The following is a 27,170-nucleotide window of genomic DNA, read 5'->3' as shown; positions in this document are numbered from 1 at the left end:
CTCATGAACGTCGGAGTTGAAGCAGTTGCCGTAGCCGAAATCGGCTGGAGCACATCATCATCACGCTTGGGTACACAAAAATATAATTTATCAGCGTGGTAAAAAGATGATGAGTCCCGTTTCAAACCATTAAAGGTACCATATCTCACGTATCCGGATGTGTCGATATTCGATAAGCGCGGACCCATGACATGTTTATTTTACATTCACGTTTCTATAACTGCAAGTACCTACACCAAAAGATAAATAAGTGCGCGAGGGACCTATGAACTTAATATAATTAGTTTGTTGTTCCCATTCTCATACGAGATATCGTATCTTGTATTTCTGTTTGTTTGTACACGGAAAGTAACTCACAGTGAGAAAATTAAATCGAAAAAAAACCTGCCTCGGACGGGAATTGAACCCGCAGCTCTTGCCAAGCCAGGACGAACGCGTTAACCATTACACCACCGCGGGTCCTCCTCCTGTTTTATCCATGCGCATTTTTTTCGATCTATGTAAAGTCGGTGTGTGCAGCATCAGTACTGTCAACTACGTCCTTCAATACAATTGTTTATTGCTTATCGCAGCACTAATTAACTTTGAATATCTATATTTATTTTCAAAATAAATATTTACGTTATAATAAATATTATAAATAAACATAGTATAAATCGCCAATTGTTTCTACCCAAAACTTAAACAAAAGAACGTGATAGTGAATTATAATTAATTAGTAACTTTTCGTCACCGTCAGGCCCCCGAGATAAGATAGGGACCGGATTCAGAAATCAATTACATTACAAATATTAAAGAACTTTGTTCGATTAATTGTTATTACGATATTATATCTGATTAGATTTGATTTAAAGGATACACTCGAGTAGAATTAGGTGTAATTTTCAGATGACTAAGGAGATAGGCATAGAAACAACGTGTCTACATCCTATTTCAGGGAGCTCACGGATATTATAGGTAGGTATGACATAGTCACATAATCACATAATTTAACCTTAAAAAATATATTAAGAAAGAGATAGCGACAAAATAATGATTTCTGAAGTAAGGTAGAAAATCTTATAAAAGGTACAAAATGGGTCATATCTCCTAAACCGTAAATAATCGCTAAACATACAAGGGGTGTTTCTGGTAGCCAATGAGCCCCTCTATGTAATTTTTCATTTTGAACGCGAACCTCTGGGCCATCCTGTATAGTAAGTATAGTTGCAGTTTAGTACAGCGGTCGACATCTACGAATGTGTCCGTCGCCGTTGACTACCTACAAAATACCTACCTACACATACGGACTTTTACTTGTTTCAGATGATCCATACCCCCTCCGGCTGATTGAGGGGAGGCCTGTGCCCAGCAGTGGGACGTATATAGGCTATTATGTATGTAAAAAAAAACTGTTTTCACCAAAGGTTAGGAAAATATATATAACACGGTAAACCAATTGAAAATTGGATTCAATGTGACATTTGTCAACAATGGTGTCACGAAGATTGTTCGGCTTTTGATGGCGTTAAGGGTATACCTGTGACAATTGCCAATCTTAATTTTATAATTTTATGGTCAATATTTTTTTTTTCAGTTTATCAAAGTTAGGCGAATCAGTCATACAAAATGCGTGTTAGGGCCTTTGCATCCTCTTCTAATCCGTGGTTTAACCGTTAAAAATAATCTTTGATAGTGTGTATTTTCAACGTCGCCTAATAGTTTTAAATACCGACCCTTCATTCTTCATTTCAGAACATAGTCCAATGGGACTATGAAACATCGTGAAAGGTTTCACGATGTTTCACGATGTTTCATAACGAACTGATTAGGGAATAAATAAAATAAAACTAATTGAACTCAACATGTATTAGAAGTGGAAGGTTCTGAACGATCGTCGGTGAAACTGTCGCCGTCGTCTTCTGAGTTGGACCCGTCGTCGCTGCTTCCTTGCTGGAAAAAAATTTTAATGTATAACATAACAAATACTTTATTGCGCAAACAGGAAAAGACAAAATACAAAACAAAAGAGAAATAGAATGAGTACAATAGGCGGTCTTATTGCTAAGTAGCAATCTCTTCCAGGCAACCTTTAAGTATAGGAGATATTGAATTTATGTAATATAGCAGGATAGTGCAGCCCATGCTGCTGAATACTTGTACGTATAAAAATAAACACACTTTCGACTACATAAACTACATAATAATAAGACACATAATTATAATTGTTATAATAAATAAATATCACTACTTAAATTACTACATGTACTAAGGAAGAAAAGGAGTAGATAGATTATGAAGATGAAGAGGAAATAGAAGTAAGGAAATGCGCCTTGACTTGCCCTTTAAAGGACTCCAATGACGAAGCTCTCCTAATGCTTTCAGGCGGAGAATTCCACAAACGGACAGCATGCACCGTGAAAGACTTGGAGTAGAAAATGTATAAGATATTTATTACACTTGTAGGAACAGGATAGACTGAAGGACTGAGGAGGTGACTAGTCTCCACTGCCGCTTGTCATTGGTAGAGGTTCTGGTGACATTGAGACTCTGCCCATTTAAGAGAGATACCTAGTAAACACTATACGATGCATGAAAAGAAAATATGAGTCACTCACCTCTAGTTTAAATTCAGTGTTGTGATTGGCAAGAAGCGTCTCCTTGACGTATTTGAAAATGTGGTCGCGGCACAGCTGGTCGGCGTTGGGGGGTAGCCAGCCGCGCTTCGGGTGGCAGAGGTACCCCGCCGGCGGCTCCTGTGATATTATAGCTTCTACTTCTGGGAGTTTCACGTCGCAGTACTGGAGAAGAGAAATGCAAGTAAGTCTAAAAGCTCGTTTATAGAGACACGACGCATTGCGCGGTGTGTTGGGTACCGATGTAAATGTTCATCATCATAAACAGCCTATATACGCCCCACTGCTAGGCACAAGCCTCTCCTGAATCCACCGGAGGAATCAAATTAGACGTTAGAATGTATTTTTTTTTCACTATATCTTTTCTTTTCTGCGTAAAATGCTAACATATTATGTACATTTCCATAACGTCGCCTTATTGTTTGTATTCAACAAAACCTCGATTTCATTCGAATCATTTTATTTGAAACTGGCGTGTCTATTACGAGGTTATGTTAACAAAAATCACATTCTGATGTGATTGCCAAAAAGAAAAGGTGCTTGCTTACGTGGATTTAACTATAAGTTCGAATTCTCAGTGGAACGCGCCATAACGAGAGGTAATGGAGTAGGAAAATGAATGGAAAGAGATATAAGCGCACATTTTTGAGTAGCACACGCCTTCTTGCAGCGTGTGACTTTTCCCTAATTATTATTATCAGAGAGAGAGAAATACTTTGTAACTTAGTCTCACACTTACCATATAGAATACCTGCCGCTGCGTAGGCACCATTCCTGGTCGGAAATAGACGGCGCCCTCGTTGACTTCGATGGCGTCGATCGCTAAACCTTCGGAGTCGAGCCAGCGACGGTAGCGCACGCGGTCCGCCCTCTTGTAGTGCGTCACTTGATCTTTAGTCGTCACCATCGAGTGAACGCCCGCTGCAAGTAAATTAATGCTAGATTAAAGTTCTTATTAACTCAGACGTGTCAGGGCAAGTCATATATATATGCCAGACATGTCAGTTCAAGTCATGTATGCCAGACATTTCAGTTCGAGTCATGTATGCCAGAGATTTCAGGTCGAGTCATGTATGCCAGACATGTCAGTTCGAGTCATGCATGTATGCCAGACATTTCAGTTCGAGTCATGTATGCCAGACATGTCAGTTCAACTCATGTATACCAGACATGTCAGGGCGAGTCATGTATGCCAGACATGTCATTTCGACTCATGTATGCCAGACATGTCAGGGCGAGTCATGTATACCAAGCGTGATAAGTGTACTAAAAGATAATAATAATAATAAAAACACTTTATTGCATACAAATTCACAAAACATTAGATAATGTTCTCTATAGATAGAGAGTGGTGATGGAATGTAACTGTAGCGACTGTAACTATAGTTTAACTGCAGCATTTATTTACTGCAACGTGCGTGAGTTTTTCTCATTGTTAGCCAAATCACCAGCCGATAGAATAACGTGACAGAAAGCTGAGAATTTAAAAAATAGTCCTACTCCTACAAATATGTTTGTGTGCTTGAGTTATACCTATGCTATGTTAGTAACCGACTTAGTACATACAAATTTAAAAACATGTAAAGAGGCGTAGAACCCCACACAGATAGACAAGTTCACCGAGCGCTTGGGCGCAGCACTTACAACAGCAGCGCGGACTCCAATCGATCCCCCTCTATCCTCAGAATGTTGTTCGTGCCCTCGCATTTAATATAAGTCAGATGAATAAGTAGTGAAACGTACATACCTTCATGTCGTAACCTAAAGTCTAATGTCTGGTATATTCGTGCCCCCGGCTCCTTCCGGGGATCGTACCCATACCGCACCCATAACATCCGCCACGGCCCGCTCATCATATACAGAGACAGACAAGGCAGAATTATCTTCAAACAGCTTATCCGAAACTTCGTTTGGTATCTTATTAAATTCTGAGATAGTATTGGTCGCTCATCAAACATCTGAAAGGGAAAGGTCCAGAAAAACTATTTATGAGAGTACATACATACACTTCTCATCAAAAAAATCGAAACACCTTGCAAGTTTACGTTTTGTCAGGATTATCAGAAAAATGTGTACATTTAGGAATAAATGTTAAATGTCGTTTAATAGTGAGTAATATGAGCTTATCAAATCTTAATGTTAATATTCTAAATTTAAATGAATTTTTCATAGGTTTCGTATTTTGTTAAATGAGTCATTTTTATTCCGTATGGAGTATAAAGGAAATGGATAAAACAACACACGTAAATGAAAAAAAAAGCTAAAAAACGTTTATTTAATAACTTGTATTCCCTCCCCGAGCTCTAATTACTGCTTCCATACGGTTCTTCATCGATCGGATGAGAGTCACGATCACATGCTGTGGTATATTGTCCCATTCCTCTTGGATTGCATCTTGCAGCTGGCTAAGTGTTTCTGGGGCAGGATCTCTTGCTCGAATTCGTCTCTTTAATTCATCCCACAGATGTTCAATGGGATTCATGTCCGGGCTTCTTGCTGGCCATTCCATAATAGAGATATCGACTTCGTTAAGATAATCTCGTACGACGCCCGCGGTGTGAGCCCTAGCATTGTCGTGCATGAATATGAAGCCGTTGCCAATAAAATGTGCATAGGGCATCACATGAGGCTCGAGACACTCTTCGACGTACCGATGACAGTTTAGTGCAGGCAGACGTGGCCCAGACACGAAAGCAAGCTCTGTCTTACCGTCGGCGCTGATTCCTCCCCAAACCGTCCACGAACCGCCACCATAGCTGACCTTTTCTTCAATGCAGCATTGTGCATAGCGTTCTCCGTCTCTTCTGTAGACCTTGTTCCTTCCGTCGTTACCATACAGCATAATTTTACACTCATCAGAAAAGAGAACTTTGCTCCACTGTAGGTATGACCAATTTAGGTGCTCACGTGCAAAGTTAAGGCGCGCTCTTCGATGGTCTGCAGTTAATTTCGGCCCATTTGCTGGCTTATGCGGTACCAGTCCACGATCCTTCAACCTTCTTCTAATTGTAGAGTCACTTACAGCCACCCTTCGTACAACACGAAGCCGCTGCTGCAGTTGAAAAGCGTTAAGGCGTCGATTTCTTAAAGAAGTTGTTACAATAAATCGATCATCTCGCTCAGAAGTGACCCGATTCCTGCCAGATCCTGAACGGCGCGTGAACAAACCAGTCTCCCGATAACGTTTATAGACTCTATGAACAGATGACAGGCTTAGATGCAGTCTTGCAGCCACAACACGCTGACTAAGGCCAGAATCCAGCAATGCCACAACTTGGGCGGCTTCTGTGGGCGAAGTATCCATATGTTTTAGAAAAAAAACCTTTTTTCAGACGTCCCAAAGTCACAGTATTGAAATAAAAAACAAAAAGTTTAAGGATAAACGCCAATTTTTAGTTTTTAAACGCTAAATGTACTCCAACCCTAAACACACATTTGTCTCAAAACAGTGATTCATTTCGTTTATAAGATAAACAAATGAAATTCTAATTTTGAATTTAGAATTTTCGCTTATTACTGTAATGGCCAAACTGCCAGCTATACATTTATGTATTTTTTTTCATCGTATGAATTCTTTTTTGTGTTAAATTCGGACAGAAACAATGAAAACGGAAGTGTTTCGATTTTTTTGATGAGAAGTGTATATGATGCAAGAAATTTGTGTTCATTTATCGCCTGTCTACTTAACACAGAATCTAAAAGTAAAATGAAACAATATAATGCGCCCATTTATGAAAAAATGTTCTGAAGTTATAGAAAATTTACATAATTACAAACACTCATATAAAAACGAAACACTTCCGAATTTTTGTTCAACAAAACACGAGTTTAATTAAATTCTTGAATTTGGAACTTTTAAACATTATGAATTAAAAACCGTACTGTAAAAATACCTGCATTTTTATACTTGTATTTAATGTTTTTCTGATAATCCTTATGAAACATAAATGAGGTGTTTCGATTTTTTTGATGATAAGTGTGGTAGGCAAAGAAACATTATAGTCATATAAAATACCATACCTTTTTGACTGTCTGATACTCATTTTCCAACTCTGGAAAGATTTTAACCTTTGCAGCTTTGCGATTCATATAATATTCGTGAGGCTCCGTTGGCAATACATCAACCAGGTTAAAGTCAAATCGTACAACTGGTGTACCACGCTCTGCTCTCACCCTACAGTGCAGGTCAGTGTCTTTGATCTCCTTGGAAATATAGCGTTTGTCAGTGTATGAATAGTTTGTGGGCTTATCTGAGCGTGTAAAGTTGGATGGTACTATGAACATTGGTGCTGGTCCTCTGCAAAAATGAATCAATTTCAGCGCCGATGGTACGGGTTCCGCCTCGCGAATTATATCGAGGGCTTCGACCTGTGGTGTGGACCAATAGCCATACGGAGTTTATAGCGTTTACTGCTCTGATTTGGAGTATAGAAGAGTTGCCAACCACCAGTCCAGACGCCTTAACCCAGGGTGCCTCCCCGAGGTGGTCAGCAACATCAGAGTCTTGCTAGATTTCCTTGGGGAATTAGGCTGGCTCGAGTGATCCAGCCATTTCAGGTATCACACAAAAAGGCGCTCTGACATTGAGTAGCGGAAAATGGCCAAACCGATAGTGTTCACTAAATATATTAGTCAAAGCCCTGGATATAATTAACTATATGAGTTAGTTAAAATCTTTGTGATTCAGAACAATTCAGGCATAAATATATATTGTACTCACGTCACAAAACTGACATCATCTAATCCAGAAGGAAGAAGTTGTTCTAAGACACACTTTAAAGGCCCATTCCCTTCTCTATGAACTGGTAAATACTGAAAGTCACACATTGCTGAAAAAAATAGAAATAAAATTTGTTATAATAATGCCAGACATTTCAGTTCAGTATGGTGTTATATTTATAATAATTTAAGAAAAATAATAAATTAACAAAAGGGGTTTATTCTTTATTTTAAATACACATATGCAACAACCTCTAGAAAAGAAATTCCACTGGAACTATAGTAATCTAGCTAAGGAAACTCACCTTCAAATTTATACATCTTTTTTACTCGTCCCACGACAGAAGTAGATACAACCTCCCTGTTCACCTCATTGTCCACTTTTGTCTTCTTGATTTTAACCTTCAGCACCACACCAGTAGCCTTCTTACAATTAGCATATATTTTTTTCACATATGGATTATCAGGCTGAAAACTCAATCCGAGTCGTTTTTTCGCCGGCTGAGAATAAACCTTTAAAAAAACATATTTTAAGGTTATGTTTACATTTATTTTAATGTTGTATTTTTAATTGCAGAAGTATAAATTAGCCCAAAAACTTGCAGACTTATGGCTCTTGCACTAGTGTGTTTAGACACATCAATAAACAAACGTTAATAAAGGATTATTAAGAAAAAACTCGTTTGTTTACCTGAGATATTTGTTTTATACCTCCTAGACATTGTATGGCTTTTTCTTCATTTTTAACTAATCCAGGGAATAACACGCACACCAAATCTCTACTTGGGGTATTATCTTCCATTTTAAATAAATAACTTTTAGCTTGTTTATTTACAAAATCTTAAAAACCCGCACCCCCGTACCACATTTCCAGCTGGAGCTAGAGATATGTTCGTTTTATAGATTAGGTAAGCGAAAATGGAGAGCTATTATTAAGTACGTATATATAACTTTATAATACAAAAAAAATATTTTACAATAATAACCCTTATTTAAACTGTAATTTAAGAAATACTAATATATTAAACTATTTATAATTTTACTGAACAGTTATAAAACCAAAATATATGAAACGAACATACTGCTGCGTTATTTTTTTTTCTTGCTTTGAACTACGATACTTTTAGCAGTACATAACAAAGAAAATTGGCATTACGCCTGTATCCCGTAGGGGTAGGCAGAGGTGTCTAGTATTAAGCACCCACTGCGCTCTACTATGATGTTTTTATCATATTGACTTTATATAACTAATGAAATAATTAAAATCGTAGGGAATTTTCATTATAAAAGATTTTAAAATTAGATCTTTTTTTTTAATTATTGTACTTAAATGTATAAAATTATATCACAATTACTATTATAATTAAAAAATAGGAAAATAGGTCATCTTATTAATATGGCTTTTTTAGACTTCTACATTCTACATATTGCTTATCCTTGGTACATACACATAATAAGCTATACATAATTATTGCCGATGCGCCACTACTTCCACTGCCATTAACAACCTGAAAAATAAACATGTAATAAAAATTAATATTCATTGATGTGCAGTTCCCGGGATTGTTCCTAAAGTGGGAACATCACTCAATTATGTTGATAATAAATGATAAAAAGAAATCATACTGATTTAAGATGACATGTTCTTGTTACTTACTTCTCTAAGAGCACATTTCTTTGTCTTTCAATTTCCAGTCTGTCTTTCTCCATTTTAAGCTTAATATTATTGCAGCGCTTTTTCTCCAAAAGTTTCTGTTTCTCAATTCTTATTCTCTCTTCTTCTAAATTTAATAGTCTGTCATGTACAAGTCCTGTAAGAACAATTATAGTTACAAAAACAAATAGTTTCATACAACTTATTTAAATACCTTCTGTGAGGACCAAAATAAAGTTATAACAACTTTTTATTAACTTAGTTTTATTAACAAATAAGTTTAGTCCTGTCACATAATAGTCTTCCCACATTATTGTCCTGTAACATTATAGTCCTGTCACATTATAGTCTTGTCACATAATAGTCTTGTCTTGCCACATTATAGTCCTGTCCTGTCACATAATAGTCCTCCTGTCACATAATAGTCCTGTCACATTATAGTCTTGTCACATAATAGTCTTGCCACATTATAGTCCTGTCCTGTCACATAATAGTCCTGTCACATTATAGTCTTGTCACATTATAGTCCTGTAACATGATAGTCCTGTCATATGATAGTCAAACAATGGTGTTAATTCCTGTAGACACCATCTAATTGTATTTTAAGTTATACCTGTCATTTTCTTATCCTTAAATTATATTATACTTACTAACTGGCCTTCCTCTTTTCCACATTGGCTTGCCTGCTATGGGTGCAGATGAAACTTCATTGGAGCCCAGTCCATTGTCAGGGTCTGTGGGTATACCATCATCCAAATTCATTTCAATCTCCTGGGCAAAATGTTGGGGATCTGTAGGCCATTTCTGAAAAAACAGATTTAGGAAACATCTATAAATTATTTATTGGCCCAATTTTGATGTAGGTATTATGTGAATATGAATCATGAAAAATGTGTATGAAACATTAGTGACTATAAATTAAAGTTTACCTAATGTTTATTAGTCAATTTAAACAATTCTCTAATTGTTTATGTAAGTCTGCAATCAGACTAGTTATGAGACTTAAAACTTGAAATATTTCACCTTACCATATTACTTGTGGATGGATCACCACACATATCATCTGTTGCATGACTTTGTGTCGGAACCTGCAATATATCTGAATGTTTTAAAAAAACAAAGGTTAAAAATACTTATAAATAAAATAAAAAGTAATATCATACCATAGGATTACTAGAAACTACAGTCTCTGGCACTCCAGGCAGCCCAAACACTGAAGTATTGGTGCATATCAGTCTTAGAATTTTCTCCTCTGCTTCTGTGAGTTGAGTGTTGGTATTACAGCCGGGAGTGAAACGGTTTTTGCGTATTTTAAACGCTTTTTTCTTTACGTTTGATTTCCAGTCTCTCCATGTCTGGAATAAGGTAAGCAGGTATATAATATCTAGTTTTTTTTTAATACTTATTACTAAACATATTTCATGTTTCGTTCGCTTAGATTAATAAGTTTAAAATGTGAAATACGGATACAATATCAACTAGCTTACGTACTTGTTGCCACTTATCTGGTGTTTTAATTGCACCTGAACCAAAGCCCGAATTAGCATTTAATTTCTCCGTAATTTTAATCCAAGCGTTTGTCTGGCGTATCCTGCCTTCTAAACCAGTAAATTTCCCGATCGCCAACTCTTTATCTTCTTCCAAAAAGTGAAGAAGCATGTTCAACTGTTCCGGACTAGCTTTGCGTCTCTCCATCGCAATATTAACAGTTTATACTCTGTAAATAACTAGGTACACATTTGAAAAAGAAGCGTTCGATAGATAATAAATAAAATGCAATAGCTTTAGATCCACGAAATACAACTTTTCATTTAGAAATTCCACAAATTCTAGTTTGTTGTTTTGTTTTGTTTGCGAATCTGCCAATGACATTATGATCTTCGTCCAAAAAAAAATTGCATGGTTTCATTTTTTTTTTTTTGTTTGGTTTTCCCCGAAGGGTAAGGCAAAGGGAACTATGCCCATACAGCCATATCTGACGTATTTTTTTTTCTTGATGATTAATGAAATGGTGAAAGGTGATGAATGATGATGATGAAACCTAAGCCCCCACCCTCGGAGTAGACTCCTACTCCGAACCCCAAACGAATTAACTCAAAAGTCCGCATAAACTTTTGAGCTATGAAGCGGCTTCCTAGCACGAAGCGAAAATAGGCAGATACACTTGGTTTATTGAATACTCCAATGTAATAACACTCTTGCATGGTTTCAGCCGTCGTTCGACGAATACACAATTTTTTTTTTGTTTTGGTTTTCCCCGAAGGGTAAGGCAAAGGGAACTATGCCCATACAGCCATGTCTGACGTATTTTTTTCTTGATGATTAATGAAATGGTGAAAGGTGATGATGATGATGAAACCTAAGCCCCCACCCTCGGAGTAGACTCCTACTCCGAACCCCAAACGAATTAACTCAAAAGTCCGCATAAACTTTTGAGCTATGAAGCGGCTTCCTAGCACGAAGCGAAAATAGGCAGATACACTTTGTTTATTGAATACTCCAATGTAATAACACTCGCGAATGTCTTCCGACTAACTTAATGCGATCATTAACCACAAAACACCACTTCGTATTAATTATTTAGATTATTCAATGAAGAAAGCAACTGTCCCGTTCCCGTTTCCCGCCGAAAAGCCCGACGAATACACAAATACACAGGAATACACGCACAACAATGTATTTCGTTCAGAAATTGAAAACAACACAAAAATGACAGTTCGTTCACAGTTCATTTTTTTTTTTTTTGTTTGGTTTTCCCCGAAGGGTAAGGCAAAGGGAACTATGCCCATACAGCCATGTCTGACGTTTTTTTTTTCTTGTTGATTAATGAAATGGTGAAAGGTGATGATGATGATGAAACCTAAGCCCCCACCCTCGGAGTAGACTCCTACTCCGAACCCCAAACGAATTAACTCAAAAGTCCGCATAAACTTTTGAGCTATGAAGCGGCTTCCTAGCACGAAGCGAAAATAGGCAGATACACTTTGTTTATTGAATACTCCAATGTAATAACACTCGCGAATGTCTTCCGACTAACTTAATGCGATCATTAACCACAAAACACCACTTCGTATTAATTATTTAGATTATTCAATGAAGAAAGCAACTGTCCCGTTCCCGTTTCCCGCCGAAAAGCCCGACGAATACACAAATACACAGGAATACACGCACAACAATGTATTTCGTTCAGAAATTGAAAACAACACAAAAATGACAGTTCGTTCACAGTTCAGCTCGGATTGTTTTGTTAACTTTTGTTTACAAACAAAAACAGGCAACTTATTTCGAAAATCTCCTTTTCTGAAATAAATGAATACCCTTCTGAAAATCCAAATGCTGCGAGGCAGTGCATACAAAGAGAAAATAGCTAGACGATATTTACGAGATATATCCGACTGTGTCAACCTACCGGACGATTATCTACTGCAGAACTGTGGAATCAACAGAGCAGTCTTCCATCAGATATTAAACATATTAGAGCCGGTTGTGCCGAGAACTCAACGTGCGAATGGGATTCCATTTCCTCTGAAAGTAAGACCCGCCTTTTTATAACATTACTAGTTACTTATTATTACTTTTTATTTTGTCATCATTACTTATTCATTTAATTGAATTCATAAAATCATTTAATGCTAAGATCGGATATGTCAGTCACTTGAGAGCACACGAACGACGCTTTCATTAGTTGTTGAGTAACTGTGGCCGAATACGGTCAGGAAGGATTGATTGATTGAATTTAATTCATGTTTTCAGGTTTTAGTCACACTATCATTTCTATACAGTGGCTGCCATCAGAAATCCATAGGGAAAGATTTCAACTTGAGCATATCCCAGAAATCAGTGAGTAGGGTCATCAAAATTGTTATTGAGGGTCTCAATGTTGTTCTTGATAACTGGGTGGTGTTCCCGGCTTCAGCAATGCAGAGAGAACAGGTCAAAGAAGGGTATGTATAATTAGTACAAATTAACTAGACTAAGGGGACATCAACGATACGAATTAACAATGTTAATAGGTAAGCAAAATGACTTGAAACTTTGTTACAATGAAGCCTTTGTAATATAAACAAATACACAAATTTTTATATAATTAAAAAACACCAACTGTATAAAAAAAATCGATCCCACTAATGGGTATGTGACCATGTGTGGCATCATAGTACAATACTGCTTAGCCGCCTGTAACAGAAGATACTGTTTTGTACTATGACATCACACGCACCGAGAGCGGGATGGTCGTCGCGCATCATTCGTCATTTTGAAGCAAAATAATTCTTACACACATATTTTTGACTTTTAACTAATAAAAATTGTGAAAATTCTTCATTCACTTATGGTACCTATAAACCTATATGAAGTAATTTGAAATTGTACACTAGGTTTATTCATATTTTTATATTAAAAAAAATGAAGCATATAATTGACAATTTTATACTTAGCTACTACTCTATCATAATTTTCATATTATAATAGCCATAGTAAGGTTATTGGGCTAATAAAATTTCAGGTTCTACAGAAAGTACCATTTTCCTGAAACTATAGGTTGCTTAGATGGCACCTATGTGGAGATTGTTTGCCCAAGAGATGATGAAGAAGCTTTCTATGACATGAAAGGTCAATACTCCATAAATGCACAACTTGTAAGTTCCTAATCCACTTTTATTTTGCATGCCAAGTTAACACAGAATGTTTGTTGATACCATCTAATTTTATTTTAAGTTATACCTGTCATTTTCTTATCCGCCGAAAAGGGAAGGGACAAAATTTATGGAACACACGCCAACATTTGGCAGGAATTTTGAAAAACCCTCCCAAATTAATATATTGGCCAATAACTTGACAGAATTAAATTGACAGCTCAAATCAAACGGGTTGCATACCAGCGAGGTGCCTATTTTATTCGGCCGGGTTATTAATTCATTAAATTGAACAGTTGTCAATCATCCGTCCCTTTCCTTTTCGGCGGATAAGAAAATGACGGGTATAACTTAAAATAAAATTAGGACGCGTCTGCAGGAATCGGGGAATACAGGCCCAGTGATTAACAGCAGATGAAACTTATAACTATGTGTAATAAATAAAGTGTAAGCCTGAGAGAAATTGTGGTACAGCAATAGGACTGTCTTTACTTGTATTTTTAAGTATTGTATATGCATTTGAAGAGTGCAATAAATTACTAATAATATATTTTCTTTTTGTTATGTTATAGGTTTGTGATGCTGACATGATAATCATAGCAATATGCTGTAGATTCGGAGGGGCTTCCTCAAATGCGTATATTTGGAACAAAATGAATATCAGACATTTTATTGAAAACATTAGCAGGCAGGGTGAGACTGGATGGCTTATTGGTAAATATTATACATCAACTTGGTGGAGTATGCTCCATACCCCCTCCAGTTTATTGACGAGAGATCTGTACTAGCAGTGAGACATATTAGGCTGTTTATATTATGTTAGTGCATAGGAAAAAAGAAATTGTTTTATTTCTTTTGTGGTATTTACTCTAGTCCTTATTTTCTTTTTAATTTATTCTATGCTCAATATTATTTTCTCGCTTATTTTTATTTTATGCTTTTGATTTTTCTACTTACAAAAATATACATACAAACCACTCCTTGTCATTTTACAGCTGACAACAAATACCCTCAAAGAGCGTGGCTGATGACACCAATACAGCAAGCGCCACAGGGCACTGCAGAGTCTCAATACAATCACTTCCAAGGCCGGACAAAGACCTGTGTAGACCGATGTATCAGCAAACTCAAAGGCCGATGGCAATGCCTCTACAGGCGACCTTTACACTACACCCCGCAAAGAGTGGCTAAAATAATCAATGCTTGTGCCATCTTACATAATCTCTGCACAAAAGCTGGCCTGCCAGATCCTGAGCCTTATATTGATCCTGAACCAATGCCAATGGTTAATGAGATGACAGAGATGCCTGATGATAATGTCAATGACTTTTATATTGGAATGGAAGTGAGGAGGCAGTTGGCTGAAAGAATATATTATAGTGTTTAGGCAAATCCACTTACAGTTTCAGTGGTTGCAAGGAATCAACGAATTAATAATACAGTCATGAGTAATATAATGTACCCACTTTAGGACTCTGTCGCACTAACATATTTAACATTTAGTGAGACTTATAGTTCAATTTGTCAAAAAAGTTAATGTGACATGGTACCAAAATGTATACATATTAATGCTCGTGACCGTACATGTTTGTTATAATATAGAAGTGTGGAAATTAATATAACGAAACTGGATGCTATATGAGCGTAAAGTAAAGACTGACATATATTTTTATAAATTTTGTAAATATCATCATCATCAACAGCCTATATACGTCCCACTGCTGGGCACAGGCCTCCCCTCAATCAACCGGAGGGGGTATGGAGCATACTCCACCACGCTGCTCCAATGCGGATTGGTGGAGGTGTTTTTACGGCTAATAGCCGGGACCAATGGCTTAACGTGCCCTCCGAAGCACGGAATCATCTAAATAAAATACAATAAAATGTAATTTGTAAATATAATACAATAAAATGCAATGATCAATAAAAGTAGCCTTTATTTCCTAATTAATTAAAACAGTTGTGTTAATGCATAAGAATCTGCATCTGCGCAAGCTGACTGTAAGTGTCGCCGGGCATTCGGTACGCAATGTTGCCCGCGAACGTGTTAAGGACTTCTGCTTGCTCGCGTAGCCATTCCACTTGCTGAAACAGAGAAATTAAGATATTATTATGTCGTCAAAACTAAAAGTATCCTTTCGTACCATGCGAGTCTCCGATACCCGACGACTTCAGGGTGTTAACCTTTGGTCTGTGTGTGATAAGGATCCTGACTACCCCTCTCGTATGTGTGTGATTAGGATCCTGACCCATAGGACTGGTACCTATTTTTACGTAATTATCCACTCTAATTCTATCGCAAAAGGTATAATGTTGTGTTTTGAACAAAATTGAATAAATGATCTATCATAGACAATCATGATTCGGATGAAATGTTCAATAGTTCCGCTAGAAAAATCGGTTGAAATTCCGTCTCGACCAGTGATACTTCAACTACCAAAAGTGAATACTAAAAGTGAAAAATAAGCTGAAAATTGTTAAAAAAGGTAAGTAAATGTTCAATTTTATTATTTTATATGTATTGTAGTGTCAATTTTTATAAATTATAAGTTCTCAAAGTGATTCACTTACGAATTATATTAGTTCAAAAGTAACCTACAGATCTCAAATAACTTTTCGTGTTTTTCTTTGAGTTATTCTAAACTTACGCCTTGTTTATATACCTCATATTTTATATTATTTTGAAGGAAATTTTATGGAGATTCTGAATATCAAATTGCTTTGTATGAATAATTCATAAATATTTACCAAAACGTAAATTATTGAAACCATTACTAAAAAATGCACACACACACACGCAAGTAAAAATGGCCGACACTGTGTACGTACACATGTTTTCAAATTTACTATGGCAAAACCGTTATTTCTGAAATACAACTTACAGGATGATCTTTTACTAACTTTTTGTTTTTTTTTTAGATAAAATGGATTTAACAAATCCTTCAGCTCCGTCAACTTCACGGCCTCTTATCTTTCCAGGCGACGCCACAAGGATCACTGCACCCTTATTAGTGATAATATGGCTCTTATAAGAATAATATTTTGGTCATATAAACCATAATAAGAACAGTTGTTTTTGATTGTATATGAATAAATGATTTAACATGTAGATATCTATCTCTCAATCTAACTAAAGTGATATCTAAATAATAAAAAAAATACCTATTAGACATATTTCATTTTCACACCTTACCTGAACAAAAATAAAACATCCTATGTATGTGTCAGGATCCTAATCATACACAGAGTACCGTTCAACAAACGAGTCAGGATCCGTATCATACACAGACGACTGTTCAACAACCGAGTCAGGATCCGTATCATACACAGACGACTGTTCAAGAACCGAGTCAGGATCCTTATCGTACACAGACGACTGAATGACTAAATACACTCACACAAGCGCAGATATTACTGACCGATTTTTTTGCCATTCCAAAATTTTTCGTCATATTGTTTTCATAAAATTGATCAATATAAAGCGATAAAAGTATGTAGTGTGATATGTCTTTACAAAGCTCTATTTTTCTAGTTTATGGTCATATCCTTTGATTTTGACTATGACTTTTGGCACAAACAATAATTGACTGCATAATATTGGTGCAAGTGAATTTTTGATCAAACTTCGTATTCAAGCAGCTCGTATTTTATTTAGAAATAATTTCGAGGCTTGTGTTATTGTTTATAAACAAGGAAATATATCTAGCTTTAGTAATCAATCGCTTTATTATAACGTTCCATGCACAAAAAGTGAAATTTACATCATAAACTGAATGCTGGCGAAACTCGTAAAAATTTTGGAATGGCTTCCACAGACAGGGGGGTAATTTTTTGACAGCGCTGCCACAGACTAAAGGTTAAAAAGGCTTATAATCACTTCATCTAAAAAGCAATATTGCAATTTGACATTTGCGCATATAAACGTAAGTGCGCAATGTTAAGAAATGTCGAATAGTGTCACGGACAAGCGCCATCTAGCGCATAATTTGCGAACCAATTAGTTCGCTTCGTTCGTTCGTGTTCGAGATCGATGGCAAAATATTTAAAAACATAACCTAGTAACCAAAAATACCTAACAGATGTCGCTATAAACCTACGCCGATAAAAAGAAATTACCAAAATGGGAGTGACTGACGAAACACGCATTAAAATTGTAACAAAGCAATTTAAATCAAAATGTACCAATTTCTTATCTCTATCTCTTTACTAGCAATATTGTTTTTGAATATGAATTGCTTAGAAGGGGCCTTTTAACCGTGTGCGTCAAGCTAGCGGCCTCAAAAAAAAAATGGGCACGAAAAAATAATTTGACCATACCAAAAAATAGTACTCTTATTGAAAAAAATAGTACCTGTTGTAAAAAAATTAGTACCATCACGGTTCTGGATTTATAGCCATGTTTTATTGCACTTGCTAGCTTGACGGTGAGCGAAATTTGGCGAGAGTTAACGACAAGGTCTTTCGCTTTGATTTAAACGCCAAAAAATAGTACCGAAATAGTACTCACCCCCTGCAAAATACCGAAATGAGTACTTCAACGGTTCCAAAGTTATAAAGGCAGTTCTTTGATCCCGCTAGCTTGACGTTTTGAAAATACCTATTATCTGGGGAACGCTTGCTTACTTCAGTATGTAACTAATGTCAATAAACTCGTATGAAATAGTACTTCCTACCATCATAATTTTGATCCGATTCTCTTTGTAGAAATATGTTAAAAAATCATCATAACCTTTTAACCCCCCCAGAATCTCAATGACTTCCACAATACACGTTGTAACAAACTGTAGTCTTACGCGACTTGACTTGTCTTACGAAGGTCGCATCGCATCGTCGAGATCGTAAAGATGGCGGTAAAAATCCGTTGACCTTCAAGCCTGGAAATATCGTATTATCTACCTAAGCTTCAAGCTATGTGTACAAATTGTGAGCCACAATTATTCGCAACATTAGTGCCTTTCATGCTCTTGTCACGCCACGGGCACTCCATACAAAATGAGGTAAATCTAGCTCGGACCCAGGTAAGAATTGGTGCGGAGTGGAGAGTTACTGTCCTATACCTTGTATTATTATTCTTTATTCTATGCCCTTGTATGAAGGATCTAACAGAACAATCTCGAGATATCGGGGAATACATCGTAAGGTAGCTACACTCATAATTTAACTCCCAGTGTAAAGTTACGGAACTTTATATGGCTACGTTATTACCTGTGTAGTGTGTATATCGCATTATTACCTTGGTATTAGTGAGGTGTCCGAGCGGCTGCGCGTGGTGCCGCAGCCGCTGGCGCTGCGCCAGCAGGATGGCGCACAGCGCCCGCAGCACGGCGGGCAGCGCGCGCAGCAGCTCGCCCCGCGCCGCGCGCGCGCCGCACACGCGCGCCTCCAGCTCGGCGCCGCTCAGCGGCACCAGCTCGCAGGCGCGGAGCGTCTGGACATAACATTGGGGTAGTCAGAGGTTCGTCCTTCGCAACATGAAGTACCCACACCTCACCGAGCTTTAGGTGGTGACTGGTGAGTCGTATCGCCGTTTCGAATTGGCGCTCCCCTTTTAAAAAGCAAAGCAGTGTACCACAGAACCACACTGACTTTTGAGTAAGAACATTATATTATTAAATTAATATGCATATGAGATGTAATATAAAAACAATAGCATCTTAGGAAAATGAACTGTACTGCGAATGAATGAATGAAAAGACTCAGCCAAAGGGGTTATATACTAGCGAAATTTCTATTTAATTTCGCTAGTATATAACCCCTTTGGCTGAGTGTCTTTTTAATTCGCCCGGCGTGTGCTTATACTTCATACAAATGTTATAATATCTAAAATTTTCGGACTCACCTCAAGCGCAGCGTCGTAGTTCTCGTTATGGAACTGATCAAAGAAAGTCATGAGCTTGCATAGTTTAGTGTAGGCCTCGACCAACGCAGCTGGGAGCGTGGTGGCGTCAGCTGATCGCAGTCTTCTAGACACATGTTCGGCTAGTATAGACAGCCTCTGCCTGAGACCGCCCGCGCCGCCGCCGCTGTTCACTACTTGAGCGAGCAGCACGCAGAACAGTTCTAGAACTTTCTCGAGGTTCTGGAAGAAACAACAGTTTAGGTAAAAACATTGCCCCTTTTTTATTATGCCTTTATGCAAATTAAAAGTTAATTTGCTTCGTAGTCTAAACTAAATATAAAATATATCAACATTCTCTAATAAGTGGTTAAGTAATTTGAAGCAAACTTACTCCAGCTATGTCATACACTGTGATGGCATCTTCAAATAGACCTTTGTTCACAAGCTGTTCGGCCACGTTCATTGCAATAACCTGAAAAAAAAATTCAATTTTTAACGTCGAAACAGATTTAATTAGATGTAAAGGCAAGTTCACGAATTACCTATTTATGTAAAACAAAGACAAGGTTATACTTTTTCTTTTGGTTATAATTTAGCTTTTGTTTCACTATACATTTCGTGTCTTGCTTTTTCTTGATTTTTGAAAAAGGCTATTATATGGCTATGTAGTTAATTCACATGGGTTACATAGTGTCTGTAGTTAATAACAGAATACTTAATTAAAAAGGTCACATTTCAATTCGTTGATATTGCGCACTTACTACTACAGAGATACAGAGTGTTAGTGACATCGTAACGAATACTGAAGGGGACAATTCAGGCCATAATTCTGAGTTAATATCAAGTGGAATTTTCCGAATTATGGACTAAATAATCGCTCAAAGTTTTCGTTACAACGTCACTAACACCCTGTATACGCAAATGTCAAATTGCAATATAGCTTTCTTAGATGAATTGTTTGAATGTGGTCTTCTTAAGCCCCTAGAAGTTCTCACCTTGCTATCAATGTGCGGGTTGTTGAACTGGTCGAGCAGGGCGGGCGTCCGCGGGCCGGTGACGGCGTCCTGCCTGCCGAACAGCAGGTCGTAGTCGCGGCTCTCCAGCGCCAGGTCCGTGCAGCAACACATGAACAGGTTCTTGCCGCTGGGGTCCTTGAGGTTCCTAACGAAATGTGTTAAAGAATTGTGCTAAATGGGGTATTTGACAGGGTCAAAGATCTAGAAATAGAAGCCAGTCTATGACCAAAAAAAAATTGTACTTTTCCACTTATTTTCGGATTTTATTTATGAATTAAGTAACAATGAGTAAGTACGACGTTTGACCGCTTTTATTGATGACGTCATAAGACTGTATTTCCATACAAACTCCTAAGAAAACATTCGCTTTCAGGTTTTGTAAAAAAGTAGGTTGTCAAGTAGACTTGTGAACCATAATAAAAAGTACAACACGAATAAAAAAAGGAAGTTACTTAGTAGTAAATTGTCACGACCCCCACCCTTGATCCGCCTTTGCACGCGACGGCATAATTGAGAAATAAAGAGCGTAACCAATGGAGTTGGCTCATTTGTCGCGTAGCGCGCGACATGGAGCGGGTTATAGCTCCTGAGCGGTTTTTAGTTAAACATATAAGGTTTGTAAATAAAAAATATATACATACATAACACGCCTATTTCCCACCTGGGTAAGCAGAGACTATAGAATTCCATTTGCTTCGATCCTGACACACTTCTCTTGCTTCCTCCACATTCATCAATCGTTTTATACACGGACGCCGGTTCAGAGTAGAAAATTACAAAAGATATAAAGTACAAGTGTCCTCTAACATGATGGACTAATGTTATGGGCGATAGGCTGATCCCTTATCACCATAAGGTTCATCATATCCATCTTTGGACTTCGTATCAACAGTGGCTGCAAGTTGTCTTTGATTACTTGTGGCTCTGCCCACCCCATTAGGGATTACGGGCGTAAGTTTATGTATGTATGTATATAAAGTACAAAATTATATAAGTAATAGTACATCTACTGACTAGAATGTCAGAAATCTTACCTCAAAAAGTAGTAATAATGTAGAGCGTCAGAAGGGTCGGTGAGCTCGAACTTCCTGACGTAGAGAAGTAGCAGTCGCGCCAGGTTGAGGCGACGCAGCGGCACCGGGTCGTCAGTATCTACCGACACTACAACAACACAAGTTTTAATAGGGTAGTTTCAAACTAGTCAAATCAGTTACTTTAGTTTTTACTAAACGTCAAAACACGAAACTACTATGGAATCTGTATGAAAAGCAACGTGGGACGTCATAGAAAAACGTGACAAAATGTCGCACTTATTAATACATTTTTCATTATTCAAATTCATAAATAAGTTAAAATAGAAAAAAGGAAACGTTTCTGTCACCTTTAGGTCTGTCTTTATCTAGTAATCAGGATTTAATAATTATCTTTGACCTAGGTAACTACCCAATTGAAATATATGATACTAGGTTGCCCGCGACTTCAATCACCTGACACCCTACTATTTAACTTATAGAAGTTTCATACAAACTTTGCCACCCCTTTTTAACCCCTTACGGGTTGAATTTCGCAAAATCCCGTCTCAGTGAGTACCTACGTCTTAAAAAGAACCTCATCATCCTAAACTGTGGAAACTCCTGGCACTTGTAGTTTCTAAGATTTCGTCATGAGGGAGTCAGTCAGTGACCTTTCGCTTTTTATATGTACAGATAAAACGGCCGTGATACAGAGGTTGAGAGGGCTCACGATCCGGTTGGAAATCAACTTGACAACTCGCGCCGGAGAAAATTGACGAGGTGTTTAAATTCCGCAGGAGATAGAGGTAGATTACAAATTGGCAGGCTTTAATCTTTCGAACGCCGGAACGCGGATCTCGACCAGACACAATGTAAAATCTATTGTGTCTGGTATCTCGGCATATGAGAGGTTAAGCGTCGTGGCACTCCGTACAGCCTGGAATGTTCTATAAGTATTTCTCCTTCCTCACAGTTTCTCCAAGTAGTAACTAAGTAAGTGATACTTACATAAAGGCGCTTGCACGTTACGCGGCGTTCCCAACATGTAAACGTCATGAAGCGCCAACGCCATGTGGACACCATGGACCTGATATCTGAGGCAAAAAATGCATTTTAGTGTAGAGTAACTTAGGTATACTACATAAAACAGAGGGCCACTCGCCGTACTAGAAAAGTTTCCGCCCAAAATACGCGCAAATAACACAAGAGGTGTTTGCTTATATATGCAAGATTTCACTGGCGTTTATTATGAACTTATTCTAACTATATACAATATATATAACAAAACATAAAAAACTCGATGTTTAGCTTTTTAATATTTTTAAAATGTGTTTAAATAAGTTGAAAGATGTTATTTATCTTCTTCTTTTGACAAAGGCTTCCTCCAGCTCTTTCCACTTATCCCTGCCTCTTTAGGCAACATAGATATCCCACAATTACCTTTGGATTCTTGATAGGAATTCGATGGCAGGCTCAAACTGTCCGGTTAGTGTCAACACTTGGAAGTACACTAGCGGTTTCTCGTAAGCGTGGTAGTGTGTTTCACCTGGGAGCACAATTATGTCACATTTGAGAATCTTTGAACATACTTTATGTACCAATAATCTCCTATGAGTGGGCCATAAAACGGGCAATCGCCATGCGCCCTCGGGGTTTAACGACGTCATACTAATAATGTTTGTAACAATAAATGTATAATTAAAAACAAATAATAAATAAATAAAAAGTTGCCACTAAAACTCGCGCACGTCTTCCAAAAGTCTTCTCTGTAATAATCCCGGGATATGGAACTGACAAACATAAAAAAAACTAAACTACTACCACCACTATTCACCACAGCTATTCAACAATTTCGGGGTATATCAGGAGCGTCAGCAGAGTCCGAAGGCCAGTTCAGTTTTTAATGAGATCGAAAAATGAAGAAGAAGAAACATCTAGAGATTGTGAAGTGTTCAGTGGTGTGTTTAGTGTGATGTAAAGTAGTGAAGTAAAGTGTTTAGTGCAGTGTAAAGTGAAGTGACAGTGTCACTGTTGGAACGCTTAGCTCTGTGACTAACCGCGTCACAACACACGCTCATTAAATCAAGTTCCTTCTAATCCCGAAACCCACTTCCGTAACAATATTAAAATAACACCAGTTTTTTAATATACATTATAACTTACCATACTCTTCAAGGATCATCTTCTGGAGGTCAGAGTACGTGAAGGAGTCGGAATCACTGTTGGGGCGAGTCTTGATGATGGATAGCTTCAACCAGAGATAGTCATCTGCTGTCTTCGCCACTTCAGAGTGTTCATCATTTGTGTCACAGCAACCGATTACGCAGTACACCTGGATAATTACTAGGATTCAATATGTGACAGGGATAGCTAACTATGAACTAACTAATATATAACATAAAACAGAGGATCCCTCTTACTAGAAAACATGCCGCTAAAATACGTGCAAATGGAGCGCCGAGCATTTGTACTAAACCTAAAATGTATGGATAGGACCAGACATGTTATAAGTAAAATGAGTCATTAACTTATTAATACTTACAGCTCGTTTGTAAGGGTCAGTGGAGTTGCGAACTTGTATCCTGTATTGGAAGTTGATGGCTGTCTGCAACTTGTCACTCAGTGGCTTCTCTGGGTTGCTGATGTGCTCTTCTAGGGCGCCGATGAATTCTTCGTGATCTCGGCTAAAATGTAAACATAAAATTTTGTTTCAAATCAAGTATGTGATTACGCAAACATAACTTGTGTAAAGATCGATGAGGCGCATACTTTAGCTTCTTATCATACACGACGCGCCTTCAAAGATGCGTAAACAAGAAATTAAAGCTGTTTGTCCACCATAGCGGAGAAACAGAGAAACAATAGTCAATATGATTGCACACACTAATTCGCAACTCCCTGTATTGGTTAATATTTCTCCGTTTCCGCTCCACGGTCTCGCTCCGCTCCGGTGGACAGGCAGCCTAACAACCCAACTTTTAAGAACCATAATAACAGAGACAATAAGATTGTACAAAATCAACTTACCCAGCTTTCCTCAAGCAATGCAAAGCCGCGTTAGCATCGCCGCTCCTTAGACAATAGTACACCATGGGCCAAAGTGGACGGTCATCTATAACTCCATCGGTTAGTCCTTGGACACTCTGGCCCTGCAAGCGGAGGCCCACGAAGCCCCTCACGAGGGGATACGTGCCCGGTTCGCCGCCGCGAAGTGCCGCCGCGGGGTTGGCGCGTACAACGTCTGTCATGTATTGTTTGTACCTAAGAATGTAATATTGGATTGATGTGGTTACAAACATATGCACAGTCATGAGCAATATCATGTATCCACTGTAATTCTTAAACCACAAAGTTCTCAAACTTCATCATCTTAATCAGAGCCCATTAACATAACCTTGTCTCATCTTGAGATTGCAAATTCCAGATCCCACGGGATTGGAAATATCAATCTCGCGAGAACCCGAAATTTTCTCGAACGAGATCTCGTCATGTAATGCTTCGGGATTGATCCCGAAAAATTAGACGTTCCCGCGATATCCGGATTGCATTCCCTATTACTGAGGGATTTGCATGATTTGTCAACCATTCCTTCAAATTGACTAAGATTAGATGAAAAAATTATTAGCAAACCTCTTCTCCAAATACTTCTTGCCCTGAGCAATGAGGCATTGTTGTATGGTAGGGTTGCCTCTGGCTTTCAGAGGGTCTTCATCCCTGACTAGGGCAGGAATGTTGGTCATTGTCTTGATGATCTCCCACATCTCTTTCACTTTCTGAAAGACAAAGAGAAGTATGTACTTATTTATTCACATATACACAATACATACCTTTCCCACTTGTACAAGACAAGAGAAACAAAAGAAATATGCAATGAAAACGGACAGTATTTACAGATAGATAGATATATAAAATACTTTATTGAGCACAATGGACACAAAATACAACACACAGGTAAGCTTATATAAAAATGTGCAGCAAACTCTCTCAAATTCACATTCATATTAGGGAAATCAAAAGGCCACATTGAAGCACTTGACATTTGCACATATAATAGTAAGTGTGCAATGCAAACAAATGTCAAATAGCAATATTGCTTTTTAGATGAATTGCTTTAATGTGGCCTTTTTAATCCCCTAGTAAATGCCTTAACTTATTTCTTCTTTATTTATTCAAATTCAAAATTATTTTTATTCAGTACATTCATAGTTTCATAGTTACACTTTGAATCAATTTTTATCTAAAACTACAGGTTTTTACAAGCTTGTATAGCCAGGGAAAAAAATATTGTTACTAATTTGGCAGCCTAATATGAGTTTCCAATGCATTCATATCTTCCACATAATATTTTTTAATACTGGTACCCTCTGCTGGGGACCAGAATAAAGACTCAAAGAATAAACTAAATTAATAAACTCCATAAAAACATACACTACTCTATTAAGTACAAAATTAATAAAAAGAAAATGGACTTACAGGATCATTGAACTCCTCAGCAACTTGTGCAAACTTCTGGTGCAGAGCAGTCCTTGATTTTGATCCTTGGAAAACAAGCTTATTGTATTGACGGACTTGTCTAGCATATGCTGCTTCTATGTCGTCCAACATGGAATGTCCAAACTTCTTTGGTGCATCTGCAAGGCTTGGGGGTTCTGGTGTGCGTTTTAAATCCAGCCAATTTTGAGATGGACCAATCATTGCATTCATAAGCTTGATCTTCTCTCGATTCCACTCTGAGAGCATGTGCTCCCATTTTTGATCTTCTGTTGTTTGCAGTGACTGAAAAATAATATATTATTTTTAATTTTAAAAAGTAGTTCACATTTTATATGATTGAGTAGGTATAGTAAAGAAAATGATCACTTACATTTTTATTCACCTCATCAATCAGTGACAAAATGGCATTTTCCCTCTCATTCCTCAGGAAGCTCTCTATGTCAGAATCAGCAATAGGCTGGAGTGGCTCAAATGAGCGCTTAGAACTAAGAGTTTCGAGCTTTTGCGATATTTGTTGCAGATCTATGCCTTTTGAGCCAAATAGAAGGTGCCTGAAATACACAATATGAAAATTTTTAGGTTATATTTGCAAACATCAAACAATTATTAAAGTTTATTTGTAAGGCCATTCGTTTTAACCTGACTTATAAACTTTAGTATGTTTAGCAAGTGTATAGCGGTTTATGATTGGAAAAGCGATTTATTAGCAGAAATCTTTAAAATACGTACGCTTGAATATCATTCGCGCCAGATTGAATAACCCGTGAATACAATTCCTGGGAAGCTTCCAGCACTTGTCCGAGAGAGCGTTCAACTCTTGGCAACTCTTCATTGCCCTCAATCTCCGTTGTAAGCTGCTCCGCTTGCTGTAAAAGCTTGCTGAAATCTTCGTCCGCCATTCTAGAGGTTACCACAAACTTCTCCAAATATTTCTGAAGTTCTAGGTGCAATAGTCATGTAGGATTCAATTTACACGAAAGGCTACACACACATTACATGCAAATCAGTTTATACTAGATATTTTATCAAAAACAACACAATTTTCATAAAAAAAAAACGGACCGGTACTAACAACGCGCGACTTATTTGACATATGAAATGACATTTTCTCTTTTTTATAAGAGCAACATACAACTAATAAAGGTTTTATAAATTGTACAGCCACGTCGTTCACTTATCCAAAAAA

General features: G+C 37.5%; 4 protein-coding genes and 1 long non-coding RNA gene across 5 annotated transcripts; 2 read left to right on the top strand and 3 right to left on the bottom strand.

The window, feature by feature from the left end:
• Positions 1-1,833: 1,833 nt before the first annotated feature.
• LOC126371322 (general transcription factor 3C polypeptide 5) lies at positions 1,834-8,203 on the bottom strand. The gene is made up of 8 exons (XM_050016632.1): positions 8,026-8,203; positions 7,640-7,847; positions 7,336-7,444; positions 6,636-6,912; positions 4,363-4,573; positions 3,355-3,536; positions 2,598-2,780; positions 1,834-1,932 (listed from the first exon to the last, which is right to left on the bottom strand). The coding sequence occupies exons 1-8, from the start codon at positions 8,134-8,136 to the stop codon at positions 1,840-1,842; spliced, it is 1,374 nt and encodes a 457-aa protein (XP_049872589.1). The 5' UTR covers positions 8,137-8,203; the 3' UTR covers positions 1,834-1,839.
• Positions 8,204-8,705: 502 nt separating this feature from the next.
• LOC126368969 (myb/SANT-like DNA-binding domain-containing protein 4) lies at positions 8,706-10,873 on the bottom strand. The gene is made up of 6 exons (XM_050013241.1): positions 10,480-10,873; positions 10,152-10,343; positions 10,017-10,076; positions 9,639-9,792; positions 8,992-9,145; positions 8,706-8,842 (listed from the first exon to the last, which is right to left on the bottom strand). The coding sequence occupies exons 1-6, from the start codon at positions 10,681-10,683 to the stop codon at positions 8,803-8,805; spliced, it is 804 nt and encodes a 267-aa protein (XP_049869198.1). The 5' UTR covers positions 10,684-10,873; the 3' UTR covers positions 8,706-8,802.
• Positions 10,874-12,185: 1,312 nt separating this feature from the next.
• LOC126373703 (putative nuclease HARBI1) lies at positions 12,186-15,467 on the top strand. Its single transcript, XM_050019966.1, has 5 exons — positions 12,186-12,519; positions 12,742-12,932; positions 13,493-13,625; positions 14,195-14,336; positions 14,618-15,467. Exons 1-5 carry the CDS (start codon positions 12,298-12,300, stop codon positions 15,007-15,009), a joined length of 1,080 nt encoding a protein of 359 aa, XP_049875923.1. The 5' UTR covers positions 12,186-12,297; the 3' UTR covers positions 15,010-15,467.
• Positions 15,468-15,542: 75 nt separating this feature from the next.
• On the bottom strand, positions 15,543-27,069 carry LOC126369207 (nuclear pore complex protein Nup93-like). Its single transcript, XM_050013518.1, has 15 exons — positions 26,714-27,069; positions 26,355-26,535; positions 25,964-26,266; positions 25,121-25,263; positions 24,518-24,751; positions 24,033-24,174; positions 23,654-23,822; positions 22,931-23,036; positions 22,499-22,584; positions 21,512-21,638; positions 20,457-20,622; positions 19,853-19,933; positions 19,462-19,701; positions 18,856-19,050; positions 15,543-15,707 (listed from the first exon to the last, which is right to left on the bottom strand). Exons 1-15 carry the CDS (start codon positions 26,881-26,883, stop codon positions 15,588-15,590), a joined length of 2,463 nt encoding a protein of 820 aa, XP_049869475.1. The 5' UTR covers positions 26,884-27,069; the 3' UTR covers positions 15,543-15,587.
• On the top strand, positions 15,808-16,790 carry LOC126369216 (uncharacterized). The gene is made up of 2 exons (XR_007566669.1): positions 15,808-16,108; positions 16,542-16,790. It is a non-coding gene; the product is annotated as an uncharacterized LOC126369216 (long non-coding RNA).
• Positions 27,070-27,170: the final 101 nt, after the last annotated feature.

The sequence above is a fragment of the Pectinophora gossypiella genome, chromosome 1 (assembly GCF_024362695.1).
Source record: "Pectinophora gossypiella chromosome 1, ilPecGoss1.1, whole genome shotgun sequence".
Lineage (NCBI taxonomy): Eukaryota > Metazoa > Arthropoda > Insecta > Lepidoptera > Gelechiidae > Pectinophora > Pectinophora gossypiella.
This window is presented reverse-complemented; position numbering and strand designations above follow the sequence as displayed.